The sequence below is a fragment of the Podarcis erhardii genome (genome assembly GCF_964252035.2).
Source record: "Podarcis erhardii genome assembly, chromosome: 3".
Taxonomy (NCBI): Eukaryota; Metazoa; Chordata; class Lepidosauria; order Squamata; family Lacertidae; genus Podarcis; species Podarcis erhardii.
In genome coordinates, this window is record NC_138507.1 from 21,674,835 (window position 1) to 21,693,522 (window position 18,688).

Below are 18,688 nucleotides of genomic sequence, written 5' to 3' on the forward strand. Positions count from 1 at the left end.
ACCTCTGGTCACATGCGGAGGAAGTCCGTCCCCAGGAAGTTTACCTGCTTGCTGGACAGACATCCCTCCCCATGTTCTAACATGTACACTCTAGGAATGTTGTCATTGACTGCTCCTGTGTTTACATCCCACATACCCCTTCTCAGGCAATACAACATACACAAAACATAAACAACTTTATTCAACCACCCAGAGTCCCAGCTTGACACGTAGATTCTGGAAACTCTCTCTTGGTAGGGGTTTCGTCAGGATGTCAGCAGTCATCTCTTGGGTGCTGCAGTAGGATAGTTCCACAAGTCCATCCTGGATCATCTGGCGTATGTAGTGGTATTTAACCCCAATGTGTTTTGTTCTGGCCAGGAACTTCTCACTCTGCGTCAGCTTCAGGCAACTTTGATTGTCCTCTAGCAAGCTGACAGGCCCTTTTCTCACCAACCCAAAGTCCTTTATGAGTTGATCAAGCCAGGCGATCTCTCTGCAGGCTTCTGTTGCTGCAACGTATTCTGATTCTGTGGAAGATAATGCTACACAGCTCTGTTTATAACTGCCCCATGAAACAGGTCCATCACCAAACATGAAAACATGACCACTTGTTGATTTATAATCAGCATTATCCCCAGCCCAATCCGCATCAGTATACCCAACCAACTTAGGGTCTCTGACGGCTGGTAACCTTAATTTACAATTCATGGTACCCTTCAAATATCGCACCACCCTCTTTACACCTGCCCAATCATGCTCAGTGGGAGAATTCACTTTTCTGCTAAGAATCCCCACAGCATTTGCTAAGTCAGGTCTACATGTGGTAACTAAATACAAAAGTTTACCAATCGCCGACCTGTAGTCATTGTTGTCTGGCAACTGCTTCGAATCCTGCTGATTCTTCAGGAAGTCAGTAGCCATCGGTGTAGCAACTGGATGTGCGTCTTGCATCTGCATGTGCTCAATTAGCTCGTGGATCTTCTGTCTTTGGCTGAGAAGAAATGAGCCGTCCTCTTCTCTTTCCACCTGGATCCCGAGGTAGTACTGGACATCTCCTAGCTCCTTGACCTCCACCTCTTTGCTAAGGTGTTTTACTATCTGTGTATAGTCTTTCTCACTTGCTGTGGCAATAATCAGGTCATCAACAAATGCTAAGATATATGAGAATTGTCCATTATTTGACTTACTGTACAAGCACTTGTCAGCGTCGCCTTGCTTGTACCCAAGTTGCGTCAGCATTTTATGCAACTTCTGGTTCCAGGCTCTAGCAGCCTGTTTAAGTCCATAAAGTCCTTTCTGCAGTTTGCACACTAAATGTGCCTCATGTGGTTTCACAAAACCTTTGGGCTGTTTCATATAGATTTCTTCAGAAATCTGCCCATGTAGAAAAGCGGTAGCAATGTCTATGTGTTTCACTCTCATTTTCTTGGAGGCTGCAATGCTTAGAAGCATTCTTACGCTGCTGTACCTCACAGTTGGTGCAAAAACTTCATCATAATCTTCACCAAAACGCTGTGAAAATCCCTGTGCTACAAGTCTAGCTTTGTAGCGCTGCACTTCTCCTTCTGACCCCTTCTTAACCTTGAAAACCCATTTACTGCCAATGGCCTTCTTACCGGGAGGCAGCTCAGTGAGTGTCCAGGTCTTGTTCTGATGCAGTGCATCCATCTCCTCCTGCGCGGCCTTCCTCCAGAGACTGGCTTCTGCAGCTGGCATCTCCTGTATCTCTTCCCAAGTGGAAGGTTCTTGTGGAAACGCCGACCCTGCAAAGTAGGACAACCGTAATGGTGGGACACCTTTGTTGGTTCTGGACGAGCGCCTGACCTCTGGTTCTGCGACCGCATCAGCTTCCTCATCCTCCTCCAACGCAGGCATGTCCCCATCTGAGTCCTCATCTTCGTCTCTGGTGCTGCCAGGGTTCTGGTCCTCTGTGTTGCCTGTAGGGGGTGCTGTAACACTCGAAGGCAGATTAGTACTTTTTGGGGTCTCAAAAGGGAAATATACAAATTCTTGAGTCCTTTCTGACTCATTGGAAGAATCCACAACAGTGTTCTTAGTGTCTACCTTTCCATATTCATCAACATAAACCGCATGGTATGCATTTGTCTTACCAGTTTGTAAGTCCATAATTCTATATCCTTTGCCTCCAGAGGCGTATCCCACAAGGATACCTGCTTTTGCCCTGGAGTCAAGCTTGTGTCTGTGTTCCTTGGGCACGTGGAAGTAACACGGACTTCCAAACACACGTATGTGCGACAGATTGGGAGCTTTCCCATGCCAAAGTTCAAATGGTGTGCGCTCTGCACCTTTAGTTGGCAGTCTATTCTGCAAATAGACCGACGTGTACACTCCTTCGGCCCACAGCCTCTGTGGCAAACATGCATCCTTTAGCATGCACCTTGTCATGTCCATAATGGACCTAAACTTTCTCTCAGCTATGGCATTCTGCTGTGGTGTGTAAGGAATTGTGGTTACGTGTGCAATTCCTTCCTTGGCCAGGAGAGCCTGCATTTCATTTGAGCAGTACTCACCTCCATTGTCGCTCATTAACACAGCTGGAGCTCTCTGGAATTTGTTCTTGACCATGGCAATGTATTCCTGGAGCTTGTCCACTGTCTCACTCTTCTCTTTGAGGAAATACACAACACAAAATCTTGAAAAGTCATCCAGAAATATTAAAATATATCTATTCTTTCCCAGTGAGGGAACATTCATGGGTCCACATATGTCAGTGTGCACTATGTCAAGCACTTTGTTGCTTCTTTGTTCTGCACAACGTGGAAATGAAGGTTTTACAGCCTTCTCAGTAATACAGCTTATGCACTTTGCTGGAGCTTTGTTGCTCTGCTTTACCTGCAAGCCTCTTACAAGATCTCTTTTCTGTAGATCCAGAATGACGCTGGTGTCTCTATGTCCAAGCCTTCTGTGCCATAGGTCCAGATCTGCTTCATCCTTCTGGCTGGAATGTGCCACTTTTGCAGACTGATTCTCTGAAACATCAAGCTCATATACACCATTGATTAGCTTTGCTTGAGCAAACACTTTGCCATTTCTAGTCACTTTACATTCTCCATTTCCAAATGTGATCTGGAAACCTTTCTTGTCCAAAGTGGACACGCTGATTAAATTGCAGCTCAGCTCTGGAACATACAAAACTCTAGAGATTGTGTTCTCAATGCATTCATTATTTATATTGCATTTCAGACTCATGGAACCTGCACCTTTTGCTTTAACAATGTTCCCATCTGCAATTTCAATTTCAGATCCTTCTTCATCATTTATCTCATTAAAATAGTCCTTTTTATACGAAAAATGTGAGCTGGCACCTGAATCAATTATCCATTTATTACGTCTATTCTCACGATTCTGGACAGTTAAATTCCTTTCTTGCAGTAGCCATGTGCATTCACATTTCCCCTTCTTTTCTCCTTTTGGCTCAAAGGGGTGGGGTTTCTTGGCTTTAGGAGCCCTGCAATTCTTTGCAATGTGTCCTTCTTTGTTACAATTGAAACAAATCACTTTCTTAGGCATCTCTTTGGACTTTGTAAATTGCCTAGATGCATAACTACTGTCTTTGCTTCTAGCATTTCTCACTGGAGATTCGGCTCTATCTCTGCATTCTTCTTTTAAATAACCAATCAAGTCTTTAAAGGTCAGACCTTGTCTATGATCCATCAAACTTACAAATGCGCTAAAGCGTGGTCCAAGTGATGATAACAAAAATGCTATCTTTGTATCTTCATCAAAAGCTTTGGGAGTCAGATCAATTCTTTGAATAATCTCAGTAAACTTGTTGATGTGCTCTGTGAATTCCTCTTTTGAATTCATCCTCACTCTGGTTAATTTACACACCAGGTTTCTGAAGCAGTTTATGCTAGATTCTCCATACACGCGCTCGATATCTCTTAAGATTTGAGATGCATCATCTGTACTATTTATTAATGATAGCTGCTCATCGCGAAGTCCACTCAAAATTATGTGTCTAGCTTCGCTGTTCATGCGTTTCCAAGCACTTATCTTGGCTAAAGCTTCCTCAGACGATCCCGTAGGTTGAGGGTTTAAAGCTTCCAAAATGTGCTTATAATCTAAACATGCTATCAAGCGCTGCTTCCAGTGCATGAAATTGTGTTCATTCAGCACAGGCATTCCTAGCTTTGCATCACTATCAAAAGCTGCTCTAGCCATCTTAAAATCCAAAAATTTGAAAATTCTTCAAAATTTCAAAATTTCTCAAAATTTTAAAATCAAAATCTCAAAAATCTCAAAATTCAAAACAATTCTTCACTGCCTTGGGTCACTGTGAACTCTGAGGGAAGGGGGGGGGTGCTTAATCCCCACTGCACAATGGAACAAAGGACCATGTGCTTACCAGGAAGTTAACTCAGAAAAAATACTACTCAACTCAAAATCACAATCCAATGCAATCCTTCAAAAATACCCAGAAATATGCAATACTGGGGCCAATAACCCTTTGTGGGAATGTTCTGGGGTGCAGGAGAGGATATATTGACTAATTATATCCTTATCCAACTTGTACTAACAAGTTCCCAAAATATCAGCAGAGTTTATAGACATTCCCCTTTAAGTTCGCAACGGTAACGCTTGCACAGGTTCGCTAGAACCTCTATAATAATTACTCTGGTAATTTCCCCTTTGTTCCCTCTTAAAATACAAGACACGACACAGTCTTTATAAAAGTATAAAAGAGTTTACTCACGTTCTGTTCACAATATGATCCCAGAAGGTAGGCAGGCTTAAAAAGGTTACATGCAGTTAGAATCTATCTTGTAGCAAGATATTACTGTCCTCTCTTGGCTGGGAGCCAAGAGGGCATGTTGCTCCTTCAGAAGATGAAGATGGCAGAGAGGCAAGAGGCAAGAGGCAAGAGAGAGAGTGGCTGCCTGCCCTGTGCTTTTATCATTACCTGCACAGGTGAGGCCACACCCACCTCTGGTCACATGCGGAGGAAGTCCGTCCCCAGGAAGTTTACCTGCTTGCTGGACAGACATCCCTCCCCATGTTCTAACATGTACACTCTAGGAATGTTGTCATTGACTGCTCCTGTGTTTACATCCCACAGAATCTTAATCAAATGTTCTGTTATTAATACTGGCAAGCAGAGGCCAAGTAAGAACATCCAAGTCACCAACCACATTTTCCCCAACTCTTTACTTCAAACAGGATGATGCGTTGGCTAGCAAAGCATTCACCCAAGTTCCCTGTTACAAGACAAATGCTACAAGTCTTTTTAAAGTGCGACTCCAGATCTTATCAGGCCAAACCAGCATGGCCAGTGATTTGGGATGATGGAAGTTGTAGTACTACAGTGGTGCCTCGGGTTAAGTACTTAATTCGTTCCAGAGGGCCGTTCTTAACCTGAAACTGTTCTTAACCTGAAGCACCACTTTAGCTAATGGGGCCTCCCGCTGCTGTCGCGCCGCCGGAGCACGGTTTCTGTTCTCATACTGAAGCAAAGTTCTTAACCCGAGGTACTATTTCTGAGTTAGTGGAGTCTGTAACCTGAAGCGTAAGTAACCCGAGGTACCACTGTACACTTACTATTATCAAATTTGTATACCACCCTGTATACCCACAGGTCTCAGGATGGTTCACTTAAATCAGCCTTTCTCAACCTTGGGTCCCCAGCTGTTTTTGGCCTACAACTCCCATCACCCCTAGCTAGCAAGGCCAGAACTCAGGGATGATGGGAGTTGTAGTCCAACAACATCTGGGGACCCACAGGTTGAGAACCGCTGACTTAGAGGGTCCCAGACTCCCCACTTCCTCACCCTTAACCTATGCCCCTTGTTGGTTATTTTCTTTAAAACTATGCATATGGATAATATTTTATGCAGGTTATGTCACTGCGGCAAACTGGGCCTACATTGGCTATGATGTCTGTGGACGTCCTTCTATGAACAGTTGCCATTTTAAAAGGGGCCAAACTCTGTTTGAGGAGACAGGCAGTCTTGGTGAAATGTGGATTGCTGCATCTGTCACCTAAGAAAGGACTGGAAGAAACTGGTCAGACTTTCGCAAAGAAAGTATCTACCATGAAATGTTGATCCCATGTTACCAGTCAGAAATGGATTGCCCATGGCCTCAGGGACCTAAAAATGGAGAAATATGCCTCTTAGGAAAAATGGAGTTCCCTCACTAGCAGTTCACAACAGCTCTCACTGTTCCAGTTTTATAAGAGCTCCATCAGTTTGTGTCCCAGGTGTGTTGGGTAGACACCCATTTTCCTGATTCAGAAGGATTCTTCCCCCATCCCCATTACAACTGAGTCTGTAATATTGTGAGGGGAGGTGTCTGAGCTTCCTTTTGTAGTCTTTGGATATGGAGTTCTCTAGAATAATAGGCTTGAGCCTCATAGAGGTTGTCAGGCTATACTGTGCCTTGACATCCTTTGTGATGGTTTAATGCTCCTTTTAACCTCCCCTTGCTAATATTTAGAAAGTACAAAACGTGTTCAAAACACCGTCCCTTCTTCTGCTTTTTGAATTTCAGGCAACCCAGTTTCCTCACAGTTAACCCTGTTTTATTTTATCACATTAATATGGGTTTTAGATTTGAACCTCTGCACTACGCACACATGCTGCTGGCAAATGGAAATTTGGTTTTATATAAGGAATATTGAGGCATGCACACCCACATGTCTAGATGGCTGGGAGAGAAAAAACGAAGCTCTTAATTTGGCTTCAGTTTAATTAATTAGTTTAATTTGATAAGCTCAGAGGTTTGGGGGGAAATTGTTGTTAGCCCCGGGTCTGCTACAATTACACACATTTACAGTCCCAAAGCAGTTATATAGTTTCCTTATAGTTCATTCCCTAATCACTGGATATCTTATTCAGTAGCACTGAAATTGTGACTAACTTGTCCCATTGATTTCTATGGGAACCAAATCTGAAAGAAAAAGAAAGCTGTATTGAGCTCTCGGTGTCTAAAGAGGATTGTGTTTATTTCTGTATTTATGCTGTTACAGTTTCCCTATTACGCATATTTGGAGAGGTCAGAGGTCATCTAATTCACTCCTTTGTGCTCAAGGCAGGATCCTTCCTACCCTACCTATCAAATTTAGGTGGCAGTTTACAGCTTGCAAAACCAGGAAATAGGTGCCCTGGATTTTTGACTTATTCTCCCCATCCCTTTCTGTTTCATATGTTCATTTTAGAAAAACAGTTGACTGCTAGCAATTGCTTAGGAATATTAGCCATGGCTGAAGCGATGCAGTGCAGCGAGCTATACAACATGGCAAAGGCCTACGCCCTGCAGATTTTTCCGGAGGTGGCAAATCAAGAGGAGATTCTTAATATCTCGAAAGATGACTTCATTTCCTATATGTCCAATGACAGCCTGAACACAAAAACGGAAGAACTGGTTTATGAAACGGTGATAAAGTGGATTAAAAAAGATGCTGCCATCAGAGCCCAGGTAAGCAGGAGGGATAGAGTGGGTGAGACCTTCCTCTTAGACATTTGTTTTCTCTTTCTCACTTCCATTAATAGCTCATTATAGCAGAACGCTCTTCTGTGCCATTTTAAGCCCAACTCTGCTCTTAACCAGAAAAGCAAAACCGGGGTGGGGTGGGGGGAGCTGGTTAGCAAGAGAAAATCTAGGCTATGCAGAAACTTCCTTTAATTCCGTCACCCAATCCCCATGTCTGATTAGAATTGAAAAGTTTGCATTTGCTGCATGCATCTCACTAAAAATAGCTTGGTCCAAGATGGCTCTTGAAGGATTAGTATTGTGTGATAATGTGCCTTAAAAATAAAAAAATGCAGCTTTAAAAAAGAAATGATGTGCATTCAGGAATGGCAAGAAGCAAGAATCGTCAGAAGAGCTCTAGACATGGAATACTAATAATGTGGCTGCCTTGTAAAGTCAGTATACTGAGAGGAGTATTCACTATTCCTGTGCTGGCTGTGCAGATGCCAGTAAATATTTATTGGGGCTACCTGCTCTAGACTGTTACTCTGCTAGGCAGTTGACCTTAACGGAGATAAGGATTCAGATAACGGTTATAAATACTGCCTGGTTTTGTGGACAGCTATAGTAAAATGTTGTCCTTGGGCTGAAAGAATTGCAACTGCAGCACGTAAATTTGCCAGTTGCTTTAGCTGATTAAGATTTGTAGCAAACGAACTTCACACATTATCGACCCAAGTCAGGAGAATTGACTCAGTGATCAAGCAGTCTCCACATCTGAGCTGCTATCAGTTCAGCTCCACATTTGCTCTTGCTCTCAGTTCAACTCCTGAATAAACTGGTGAAGTGATATTCTTAAGAGTGTTTGGCATTTTATAGGAAGGAATAAATATACCTGGGTACAGTGTTCCATTTACTCTCAGTGCACCTTTGCTGTGTTATAGCATCTCACTCCCTCCAAAAATGCTTTTCAAAATTTAATTCATTCTGAATATGAATTAAATGCTAATAGGTTCAAGAGCTATTGCCCTAAATATAAGTTATTGTTGAGCTTTTCTTTGTAGTTACAATTCTCTGTGATTCTTGTTTCATTTACATAGAAGGCAATTTATGCGTCATCCAGTTAGATGCAGTTTATGCGTTTCAGAATTAGCTGCAAATGTAATATCCTCCTGAAATCTTTTCATAGTGTGATACCACTATTACTAGACTGATTGAATAATAGTGCTGGAAAGCATGCATACCATATCCGCAATCTTAGTGAGGATTGTGGAAAGCCCTGTGGCAGGAAAGAAGCTGGTTGATTAATCGTACAATAGTTGGGAAAGAAATGAAGAATTTTTAGTAGAAATTTGAGGTAGTCAGAACATATATTCCTGGCTCTCATTGCTCTGGGATCCATTGGCAGTCAAGTATGTAGCTGGTAGCAATGACCTTCATAATTTTTACAGGATAAAAATGTGGGGATTCTTTTGATATACACCTAGAATTAGGGAATCATATTGTTTCATATCTGTCTGGATTCTTGTTGATTGGGGAGTCAAAATAGTTGAATGGTTGTCAGTGTATAAAAGAGCTGAGAGTTCATCGTTCGAAGATAAGTGCTAATGATCTTTTAATTTCAAATTGTTTGTAAGTAGCCTCCTCTCTGTGCTTTTGTCAAATTGTTAGATGGCTCTAAGACATCAAACCCCCTATTCGATCACATCTTGCAATTTAGTCATCACTCACAATGAGACTTGTAATCTCAGGTTATATATTCTACTAGCTGAGAATATACAGGAAGGGGTAAGTATTGTGAGAAACACTGTGAAGCAAGGAGGAGGAAACAGACATAGCATGAAATATAGAATATAATTATCCAGGCACTTTGAGACTCAGTCCTCAGATGGACTAAAGACTAAACAGCCAGCTTAGTAGAGCAACCACTACATCTACAGCCAAGTTGCCCCTGGCTGAGATAGTGGAAGGTGTAGAGGACAGGAAGATCAGACCTGATGTCACCAGTGGAGGGATCTAGTAGATTGCTGGCTGGTTTGGGCTTCCCCACCCTTGTAGCACACCCCATTTTTGGATTTTCTGCTGCCAGGGATGCAAACAGCAGGCCTTCCTCCTGCCCACACAGAAGGAGTTCAATGATGCAGAATGTTGTTTGCATCTCTCCAGTAGTGGCCAGCGACAGGCTGACTTAATCCAACCCTCAAGGGCCTATCATAAAGAGGCTTTGGGTCACCTTGGTGCATGTTCGTCCACAACGCAAAGAGACAACAATTCTCAGCTGAATATGGAGGGCTGAGTGCCAACTTGATGCCAGCTAAGTTCAATAAAACTGTGGGGGGGATAATTATTCAGTATAGTTTTATGTGTGTTGCTTAGAGATTTTTAAAAAGTAATTTATGAAGAGAGGGAGGGCAAGGAGGTAAAAAAGAATTTTCCATGTGGTTTTTGAACAACCATACAGACAACCCCTGTTGCTTCCTGACACAAGCATCCTCTCCTGATATTACCCATCTCATCCTCCAGTTTCCATCTGTCTTCCCTTTCCATGTTAAAGCTTATTGAGTGTAGCCAGCATGGAGTTTACAAAGGCCACTTACCAGCAGGCTGGATATGGCACAGTCCAGGTGAACAATTCAAAATTTTATGGCCCCCGGAATATTTGTGTTGGTGGGCCAGGTGATGTCTTATAAAACCTCCTAAACCTTTCATTTAACATTTCAGACCCGGCTGGAGGCGGCCAGGAGGAAAATAGGTTTTTCACAACTAACAATAAGAAATAAATGCAAGGCCTTAACTGCAATATGTCAACAATTAGACGTTTATTAGAGCACCTGTTGAGCAGCCACAAGATGACTCAGCCAGTTGTTTGGCTCACTTTTGAATCCCTCTTCTCTTCTGCCTGCAGATTCACAAGCAGGAGTTTTAGTATCTGTGCTGGTTCTGTTGCTAAAACAGAGTTGACCAAGACAAACAAATCCCAAAAGACCCCTTACCAATCATTGGGTGTCTACACAGATGTTTTTCTTCTAGATTTCTGCTGCTGTACAGTATTTGTACATGTATAATTCAGCATGTATAATCCAACATGTATAAACCTTAGCAGTGCATAAATCAATCCTTAAACATATATGGAGTCCAAATAGACATGTAAAGATAATTGTCAATTGTAATCCATGCAATTCAGTCTTTAAAAAGGCAGTGAGATCTTCAAACCACTGGCTGATACATGGTGGCTGTTTGAACCCCCCCCCCCCAACCTTGCCGTATATGTCACTTAGCCACCATAACGGCTCACAGAAAACCTACTTTTGTTGTTGATCTGTTAGTCCTGACACCACAGGAATAGGATTTCAGAGCGTTTGAACATCTGCAAATATCAATGATTTCTCCAAGATAAAAAAGAAACCGCAGAACATGCCGGCATTGTATGCCTTGAAGAGGCACTTTCAGTGTTATACGGTACTTCCAACATCTATCTGAACTTACCCATCTCTTCCTCTAGAGACACTGTGGAGTTTGCTCCATTCATCTCTGAGATCCTGAACATCCACTTTACAACATTTCAATACGCAATTATAAAAGCTATTACAGTTTGTGGTTTTTCCAAATTTAGTTTAGTATTTTGAGAATGTGTCTTGGGTACCAATCAGAATATGTGACATGTGAGTGGTGGCAGTTCTACAAGTTTCCAGATCTTTATCCATCCATCTTAAAGATGCCATGGGATGAACGCTGAGACCTTTTCCATGCAAAATGAATGTTGTTGTTGTTAAATAATGTTGTATGCCACCCTTCATCCAAAGGTCTCAGGACGGTTCACAGCATAAAAATACAAAATAAAAAGGCACAAGACTTAATAAAAACAAGAATAAAACAAGGCAGATCAATACCCACCCACCCTGTACCACTGAGCCATATATTTCCCATATCACAACACCATTGGATATTTATTTTAATGAGTGAATAATTGTCATTATTTATATTCTATCTTTCAGAATATAAATCCTTCCGGGGGGAACTTAAAAGTAACACATTAAATTACATTTTTTTAAAAAACACATTAGTAACATATTTAAAAGCCATCATGATAATTCCCACAGTAGAACAACCCTACACCGTGCGGGTCAATATGGTGCAGGCTCTGAGGTGGTCTGCGCCTGCCTGCCGCTCTCCCTTTCTCCTGGAATAACAATGAAACCTGTCTATGACTCTTGTTGCACCTTGTTCTTTTTTTGAGACTCGCATTCCACGGATGTGATATTGAAAGAGGTCCTTACTGTATTTAATCAAATTCAGTCAGAAAGATGTGGCCATTGATGGTTTTCTCATGATCAATAACAGCAAGAATTCCTATAGGGGGAAAAATAATTTTTGCATAGGTAAAGGTAAAGGAACCCCTGACCGTTAAGACCAGTCGCGGACGACTCTGGGGTTGCAGCGCTCATCTCGCTTTACTGGCCAAGAGAGCCGGCGTTTGTCCACAGACAGTTTTTCCTGGGTCATGTGGCCAGCATGACTAAGCCGCTTCTGGCGAAGCAGAGCAGCGCATGGAAACGCCATTTACCTTCCTGCCGGAGCGGTACCAATTTATCTACTTGCACTTTGATGTGCTTTCAAACTGCTAGGTTGGCAGGAGCAGGGACCGAGCAACGGGAGCTCACCCCATCGCGGGGATTTGAACTGCCAACCTTCTGATCGGCAAGCCCTAGGCTCTGTGGTTTGCATAGGGTTGAGTAAACTGAGGCTGAGAGTCATTGTGCAAACAGTGTTGTTTTCTTCAAGGCTGCTGATACCCTCCTGCTTCCTGCTGTGGTGATTTCATACATTTAAGTGTTAAGAGGTGGCTTTCATTCCCCCACCCCACTGTCGCATTCCCCTCTCTTCCTTTCATCCTGCCCTGACAGTTTTTCAGCATTGCTTTTCATTCTCCACCTCTTCTTCCTGAAGTGCTTTTTCAGTTTATGATGGCATCTTTATTTGTTTTGCCCTTGCTTCTGGTTTCATGAATTGCCTTTTTTACTTTTTTTGTGTGGAGCTTTTAATTTTGTGTATGTGTGTATATATCTATTTCTGCAGAAAGAAGTGTTTTTGCAGTTAAATTACTGTTAAAATATGGGTAGCTGGTTGCTTTCATGTGCCACAGATAGATCAGCTTTCAAGGGTGACTGCTCTAACTCCCTCCTCCCGCAACCTCCCGGTATCCTGCTGGTTTGTAATAGGCTTCCTAGTCACACAGATGCTTATTTTCTAAACATAGAAGCTGTTCCTTTTCAGAATGCTTCCATGAAAAGTCTTCCTTTAAAATTTCATAATGGCATATTTTGGTTCAGGAACTCAGGAAGAGATTTTTTCTCTGTGTGTGTTTGTATAAAGTCAAGCTCAACATCCTTGAACATGTGTGCTAAAAAGTATTATGTGGGTATATGAATGACATTTCCTTGTGAGCAGAAAATACGATACAAAGACTAGCACTGATACTCGCAGAGCAACTCTGTGCTCCTTTAGAATTCTGAGTTCAGTACAGTTGTATCTTGGTTTTCAATCAGCTTAGTTCTCAAACGTTTTGGCTCCAAAACGCCACAGACCTGGAAGGGACTGTTCCGGCTTGCGATCTATTTTTGGAAGCCAAACATACGATGGGGCTTCTGTGACTTCCGATTGGCTGCAGGAGCTTCCTGCAGCCAATCAGAAGCCACGCTTTGGTTTCCGAACGTTTTGGAAGTCGAACCGACTTCCGGAATGGATTCCATTCAACTTCTAAGGTACAATTGTACTTTTCAGAGGCAGCGCAGTACCTTGGCAGAATAGCACTCACCTTTTGTATCCATGCCATAAGAAATGCTTGAGCATTTGTTCTACTGATTTTATAAGTGTATTCATTGTAAAACCCTATTGGAGTAGACCAATTGAAATTCATTGACATGGCTAAGTTAGGGCCGTTAAGTCTACTCTGAGTAAAACTTAGTTGAATACAACCCATAAGTTTTATTCAGTGCATAGCTAAGGTTATTTATTGTGGTTTCTTTGACACACCTTTTTAAACTGACGTAAGTACAGGTTATCACAGTTTTGTTTTTTGCATGGAATTTCCACCAAAAAGACATAAAGCCCCAGAGGTATACACCATTTCTTCTTCTGTATAATAAATCCAGTTTCAGCAAGAAACAACCCACATGATCAGGCCTCACAACAGCTTGCAAGTCAGTTGACGGAGCTCTTACAACCTGCATGATGTGGAAGGTAGAGTTTTAGGGCAAGTTCCTATTTGAGATTAAAGCTGTAGGAAATGCTGGAGTGTGATTAGTGTTTCTACCTGCCTCAGGCATGAACACACAACCACCCCTGCTGTCTTATATGTTGATTCATGCAAACTATTCACATTTCTAATAATGTTAGTGACTGGTCATGATCTTGAGCTTTCAGAATCTGAGTAGGAAGCCACGATTTCTGTTTGGGCCACTTACAAATCTGCTGTGAAGTAGCAGTGGCGCACCTGTTAGTGCAGCCATGTTTTAAACCTGCTTTAAATCATGCCATGTAGCAGCTTGCTCTTTGCATACAGCAAATTACTATACTGATTAGTAATCTTCTTTGGCCTTTTGCAGTAGTGTGTGTGTGTGTGTGTGTGTGTGTGTGTGTGTGTTGAGGAAAGGCGGGAATAGCCCAATGGTTGTACACTGGTGGCTTTCAGGCTGTGTTGCAGTGGACCCAAGGGATTCCTCAGATGAGTAAATAAGTTACGGCCAACAAGCTTTCCTGAGGAGTGGCTTGTCAGCCATTGCCAATCTTCCCCTATAAAGGTAAAGGGACCCCTGACCATTAGGTCCAGTCGTGACCGGCTCTGGGGTTGCGGCGCTCATCTCGCTTTATTGGCCGAGGGAGCCAGCGTACAGCTTCCGGATCATGTGGCCAGCATGACTAAGCCGCTTCTGGCAAACCAGAGCAGCGCACAGAAACACTGTTTACCTTCCCACCGGAGCAGTACCTATTTACTTGCACTTTGAGGTGCCTTCGAACTGCTAGGTTGGCAGGAGCTGGGACCGAGCAACGGGAGCTCACCCCGTCGCGGGGATTCGAATTGCCAGCCTTCCTATCTGCAAGCCCAAGGCTCAGCGGTTTAGACCACAGTGCCACACGCATCCCTATCTTCCCCTGTAGCGTTTGTGAATCCACAGAAAGGTCTTGGGTGGGTTCTGTCACACTCTGAGCGTATATGGGGTACAAGTCTGGCCAATGCTCTGCAAGCTCCAGAACCCTCTGCCAAATATTGGGGTTGGATGTGGCAGGGGTATAGAGGATTATCAACCGAGGCCTTGGCATGCAAAGGGTTTGCTGAAAGTAGAAACATCCATGAATGGCACAGCCAGGGTCTGCATAGCAGCCACAAGTCAGATCCATATTGGCTTGTTCTGACCCATGTGGGTTCCATGTGTGATGCCAGTACCTCGAGGCAAGGGCAGTCTCCAAGCGACTGCCAACATCCCTGAGCACTGGCCATGCTGGTGGAAACTGGAGTCCAGCAACATCTGGCTTCCTGCTGCCTTAAGGTGTCCAGAGGATCCTGTTTACACGAGTTGTGTTGGGCTGTTTTAAGAGAGACCTAATCTATTATATAGCACAGCAGCTGGGTGTTTCTTGGAAGAGAGATTGCTGCTTCGTTTCAAAGGTCATCAATCTGCTTGTGGAAGAATAAATAAGAACTCAATATTTATTAAGCTAATGCTTTGTAAATAACTATATCCCAGTGCTTTGGAACGGAATACCAACTGCACGTAGTAACATTTCTGGAGTTACCTAAGCACCCCTGATTGTTCAATTTTATTTTTGCAGGCAACAAAAATTCAGAGGAAGCAACTGCCTCTTAAATGCTTTGTTGCCAGGATAGCTAGGCAGCACCATGTGGTAGGAACAGCAGACTGTTGCCTGGATGTCATTCCTTTTATTATTTGGCAAGCAATGGAAAGCCTGTAGGTAACTGGAACTTCTAGAAGGACTGTGTTTGGTGTTTTTCTACTGTTCACCATTTTAAATTGCAAGTGTTTATAACTGAGAGATAGCTCCCCCGGTAAGCTCATGGATGTGGTGAGAAGACTGGGTGGCAATATTTATGGCATCGTGTCAAGGGATATTGCAATTTGAAAAGCAGTGTGGGTTAATTGTGTAGAACGGGGTGGGGAATCAGTGGTCCTCTGGATGTTGGGTGTATAAATCTCATTAGCCCCAGCCAGCGTGGCTAGTGGTCAGGGATGATGGGAGTTGTAATCCACACCATCTCAAGGATATCAATCACCCCAATGTAGCATGTAATACGTGGTACAACTTTACATCAGATTATACTAGGAGTATTATACTAGGAGTTGAGATGCGGGTGGCGCTGTGGGTTAAACCACAGAGCCTAGGACTTGCCGATCAGAAGGTCGGCGGTTCAAATCCCCGCGACGGGGTGAGCGCCCGTTGCTCGGTCCCTGCTCCTGCCAACCTAGCAGTTCGAAAGCACGTCAAAGTGCAAGTAGATAAATAGGTACCACTCCGGCAGGAAGGTAAACGGCATTTCCATGCGCTGCTCTGGTTCGCCAGAAGCCGCTTAGTCATGCTGGCCACATGACCCAGAAGCTGTACGCCGGCTCCCTCGGCCAATAAAGCGAGATGAGCGCTGCAACCCCAGAGTCGGCCACAACTGGACCTAATGGTCAGGGGTCCCTTTACCTTTACTATACTAGGAGTAGCCAATGTGGTGTTCTTCAAATGTTGCTGAAATCCAGTTCCCATAATCCCTGACTATGCTTACCAGGTGCAGTGGGAAACTGCAAAAGAAAGGGACTTTTCGGTGGCAGCACCCCAGCTATAGAATGCCTTCCCCGAGAGAGACTTGCCTGTCTTGATGTCATTTTGATCCCAAGTGAAGAGCTTTTTAAAATTTCCTCTATTTTTATTTCATCAGTTTCTATTTCCTATTCCTATCTGGGCTTTGTTTTCCTTCTGTCATTTTGTTTATGTATCATATTTTTCGCCCTATAGGATGCACTTTTTCCCCTCCAAAAATGAAGGGGAAATGTGTGTGCGTCCTATGGGGCGAATGCAGGCTTTCGCTGAAGCCTGGAGAGCGAGAGGCATCGGTGTGCACCGACCCCTCTTGCTCTCCAGGCTTCAGGAAGCTATCCGCAAGCCTTGCAAGCCCGGCGGGAGTTCCCACAGGCTCACAAGGCTTGTGGGCAACAGCCTGCAGCCCGAAGCACGGGGAGCCCTCCGGAGGGCTCCCCGTGCTTCGGGCGGGTGTGCGCAAGGCTTGGGGCGGCAGCCGCGGCTGGGGGGGAAATATATTTTTTTTAATTCATTCCCCCCCCCCAAAAAAACCCCGAGGTGCATCCTATGGGCCAGTGCGCCCTATAGGACGAAAAATATGGTATGTATTTTTTGTCAGATTCTCTGCTTGTTGTAAGCCACCTAGAGAACAGGGTTATAAATAAATGCAATATGGTCATTTTGAAATTTCCCACTTGGGTTTGAACTATGTGCACACTCACGTTTGGCTTTTTAAAAGCCCCATGGGAAGACAAAATGCTCAGTTATAAAATGGAATTGTTTGCCAGTAAAACATATTAATGAACTTCCTATGAAATCCTATACCTTCAAGAGGGCTCTGTATAAACAGTAGCATAATGGCATAGGAAAACCAAAAGTTTGCAAAGTAACTGGAGGTAATTTGCAGAACAGCAAAGTGATTGATTAAAGGATACGAGGAGCTGATTTGAAAAGAAGGATTACAAGTACTGAACATGCCTGGCTTGGCAACATGACAGATAAAAGTCCAAGAAAATCAAATTGCTTATGTCAGGGAGAGTGGGAGTACCACATGGTTGAAATTGAGGCAAAACTGATGTTGGAGTGATACATAACAATCAGTTAAGAGCTCTCAAGTAGTCAGTTCATCGTACCACTTTAGCTTGGTTGCTCACTTTGTTATGCTACAAGGCACTCCTTCATATCTGTTCCCCAACTCCCCCAACTGCTGATTCTCAAGGCAGCTATCTTCCATAAAACTTCCCTCTTTCCCCATTCCCACGGCTTTCAAATATCCTTTTTATTTTAAACATTTGAATTATGTGCTGATATGCACAACAACACTATTGTTTCTTCGTTGTCATGTTCAGTGTGCACAAAACCTTGAACCACTTTCATGGGGGATAAGGTTATCAATGGCTGCAAGCCATAATTAGGGCTGGGAAATATAATAATAATAATAATAATAATAATAATAATAATAATAATAATAACAACAACAACAACAACAACAACAACAACAACAACAATAATAACAATAATAATAATAATAATAATAATAATAATAATAATAATAATAATAATATATTTCTACCCCACCCATTTGGCTGGGTTTCCCCAGCCACTCTGGGCAGCTTTCAACAGAACATTAAAAACAGAATAAAACTTCCCTAAAAAGCGCTGCCTTCAGATGTCTTCTAAAAGACATCTTTTAGATGTTGGATAGTTGGATAGTTGTTTATCTCCTTGACATCCAACTTGGATAGTTGGATAGTTGTTTATCTCCTTGACATCTGATGGGAGGGCGCTCCATAGGGCGGGCGCCACTACTGAGAAGGCCCTCTGCCTGGTTCCCTGTAACCTCACTTCTCGCAGTGAGGGAACTGCCAGAAGGCCCTCGGAGCTGGACCTCAGTGTCCAGGCTGGATGATGGGGGGCGGAGACACTCCTTCATGTATACTGGGCCGAGGCTTTTCAACATTGCGATATAGTGATACATTGCTGTGTTGAAAAGGAAGGATCATTGGCCCCAGCCCCGCAAAGCACGAGGGTGAAACTGTCGTTGCTCCCTCTGCCACCAGCACCCAACACACAGAGAGACCAACAAGGCAAATCCAGTTTGCCAACATCCATGATGTAAAAGAGAGAAGTTTCAGGTAGGTAGCCATGTTGGTCTGCTGCAGTCAAAACAAAATAAAAACATTCCTTCCGGTAGCACCTTAGAGACCAACTAAGTTTGTTATTGGTATGAGCTTTCGTGTGCATGCACACTTCTTCAGGTAAAAGAGAGAAGTTACCAGAGACACCAACAAACTCAAATCCAGCTTGATTTCTATGTTTTGTTTTGTTTTTTGCAGCCAGTGCATAGAGGGCCACTTTGTGTGTTATGAAGCTATTATTTTCAATCAAAAGAAACTGAACCATTTTTACTGGGGTGTCCCTGCTTGCTTGTGTGACCAAAGGTTTCAGAAAACAATCTCTTGGGTCTCTATAT

The 18,688-nt window shown here is 43.2% G+C and overlaps 1 protein-coding gene across 1 annotated transcript in view; it reads left to right on the forward strand.

Annotated features, from left to right (window-relative positions):
* The window catches only part of KLHL29 (kelch like family member 29), a 445,478-nt gene that overhangs the window by 369,496 nt on the left and 57,294 nt on the right, over window positions 1-18,688 (forward strand). Inside the window, exon 8 of the mRNA XM_081856969.1 lies at window positions 7,160-7,419. Within this exon, the coding sequence (XP_081713095.1) occupies window positions 7,160-7,419 (260 nt within the window). The remainder of the gene's footprint in view (window positions 1-7,159; window positions 7,420-18,688) is intronic.